Source organism: Octopus bimaculoides, chromosome 14 (genome assembly GCF_001194135.2).
Source record: "Octopus bimaculoides isolate UCB-OBI-ISO-001 chromosome 14, ASM119413v2, whole genome shotgun sequence".
Lineage (NCBI taxonomy): Eukaryota > Metazoa > Mollusca > Cephalopoda > Octopoda > Octopodidae > Octopus > Octopus bimaculoides.
In genome coordinates, this window is record NC_068994.1 from 23096996 (window position 1) to 23099428 (window position 2433).

The 2433-nt window shown below is 37.2% G+C and overlaps 1 protein-coding gene across 1 annotated transcript in view; it reads right to left on the reverse strand.

The window, feature by feature from the left end:
* Positions 1-2433, reverse strand: part of LOC106884025 (uncharacterized) — a 693536-nt gene that overhangs the window by 28052 nt on the left and 663051 nt on the right. Inside the window, exon 10 of the mRNA XM_052972775.1 lies at positions 1130-1215. Coding sequence (XP_052828735.1) covers positions 1130-1215 — 86 coding nt within the window. The remainder of the gene's footprint in view (positions 1-1129; positions 1216-2433) is intronic.

Here is a 2433-nt window from a genome sequence, read left to right on the forward strand (position 1 = left end):
GCCCCTCCACCCCTGCCACTACTTAAAGTGTATTCTTATGCAGATATGGATTGAATGGTTCATCATATTTACTTTGGAAAGGTTTCTATAGCTGAACAACATTTCTAATGCTGACCCCTTTTCAGAATATTGGATGATGTACTGGATGCTTTTTTTTTCATGGTTCCAGCTCTTGTGACGCCACCTTGCAACTTGCAAAACTAGGGGCCTGAAGTGACTCGTATAACTTAAAGTTTGATGAACCCAATACCAATCGCCTAACAATGTATATTGGGTGCTATTTTAATGCTACCAACACTAGTGAGGTAACCAAGCAAGTTACCAGAAACAAAAAGCAAGAAAGAGAAAAGTGCTCCTCCCCCATAACTAAGTCAGGTGCTGAGAATCTAAAGCTAATGATAGAGGGAAAGAACAGGTGTCTTGCTGTAGAGGAGACACATGGCTATCCCACATTATAAGGGTGAATCATAGTAATAGGGAAGCTGAAGATAAAGAAGAAAGATGGTTGTGGTGGTGTGCCAGAGCAAATGCTCAAGGTAGGCAAGCATCAGAGAGGATACAGTCATTGGATCAGGAGGGCAGGACAGAGTGGATGGTTTCATAAGTATGAGAAAGGAGAGTTACAGGTGGTTTAAGAGGTAGGTCAAAGTGGATGTATTTAATGATGTGCAAGGGTGGAGGTGTCATTGGTGGGAATTATCAGTGTGGAGAAAGGGTAAGATGAGAAAGCTAGTTGTGACTCAAGTAGGACGATAGATAATAAAGCAGGGGAAGGATGTGCAAGGTATAGGAGTGTCAGAGAGGGAGATGTGAGGATACATAAGGGTATGTATAGTGGATGGGCATGATGGGGGATATGAGAGGGTGTTGAGAATGATAGCATATATGTGAGGCGCTAAGATGGAATATGGTAGAGGACAGAGAGAGTCATTTGAAGGCAGGGAAAGGAGGTGTTCAGTGAGGATAGTGTGGGAAAGGAAGGGAGAATAATGAGAATACCTTCAAAATGCATCATGATGTTTTGTGAAGAGAAACTTTGGTATGTGTTTATATAATTTGAGTACACAAATGAAGCTCAACATTTTAGTACAAGTAAAAAAAGTAAAATATCTAAGAATATTTGACTCACCCTTTTCATCTTCTTCTAAATTACTTTCTTGGAAAAATGGTAACATTGACCGCATTAGTGTGACAATTAGATAATTCTGTAATGTTCTGCAATGATAGGGAAGTACATTAAGAAGCTACACCAAGACTGCATTATTTATTGTGTATTCAGTTAAAAAGACCCATGAATATAGGGTAAATTACATTCACAGCATAACTGCAGAAGTATAACAATAGGTCAAAATAGTAGTTGGAGTTATAGGGAAGGGTGTGTGTGTGTGGGGGGGGGCGCACACATCCGCAAATATATATCAGGTCATCCCACCAATAATGTTTGAATTTTGGGTAAGGAGAAAAAATCTAATGTTAGATTTTATTAAAATTTAATCCTATATATGATTCCCATCATTATCGATGACATCCTTTCATCTTCTCATCAGTTGTTTAATACCATTGGTGAAAAACTCTTTAGGTTTTAATGAGAAGAAAGAAGAGAGTTGGCATATGTAAAATTATGGGGAACCCATTTTCCAAGTTTGGACACCTGTCCAATTTGTCGAAAATGGTAGTTAACAGTTGGTTGGCTTGAATTGAGCTTGCTTGCCAATTCTTCAACTGACACAGCATTATCCTTCTCAAGCTCTGACAAAAGAAGTTCATCATCAAATTCAAACTGGGCGTCCTATTCATGGTCTCACTCTTAGGCTGAAGACATCATTTTTGACCTTTGCAAACTTCTGCAACTTCTTTCATTCAGGTTCTCTTCCCCATAAATAGAATGGATATTTCAGGTTGCTTCTGCTGAAACAACCCTTTTTGAATTCATAAAACATTATGTGCCTTAAATGGTCCTTTGATACACCCATCTTTGAGGGGTTAATATTAGTAATTAATTCAGACAGATTATTCTGTTAAAAGAAATAATAAGTTAAAGGTTTCCAATTCGTATGAATATCAATCAATCCCATTTGACATTTTAGAATACTGTAAAATTTGATAGAAATTACATATATGATATTTCGGATATTATTCATGGGATGACCTGATATATATATATAGGGGTTGGACAAAATAATGGAAACAACTTAAAATTTCCAACAAATTTATTTTAATATGGAGTGGGACCACCTTTGGCAGTAATTACAGCTTGAATTCTATGAGGTATGGACTGGTACAAAGTTTGAATTGTTTCCAAAGGAATTTTTGTCCATTCTTCAGCAAAAAGAGTCTCCAGTTCTTGTAGTGATAATGGTGGAGGATATTGACTCTTTACTTGCTTTTTCTAAAATGCACCATAAATGTTCAATAATATTGAGATCTGGGGAC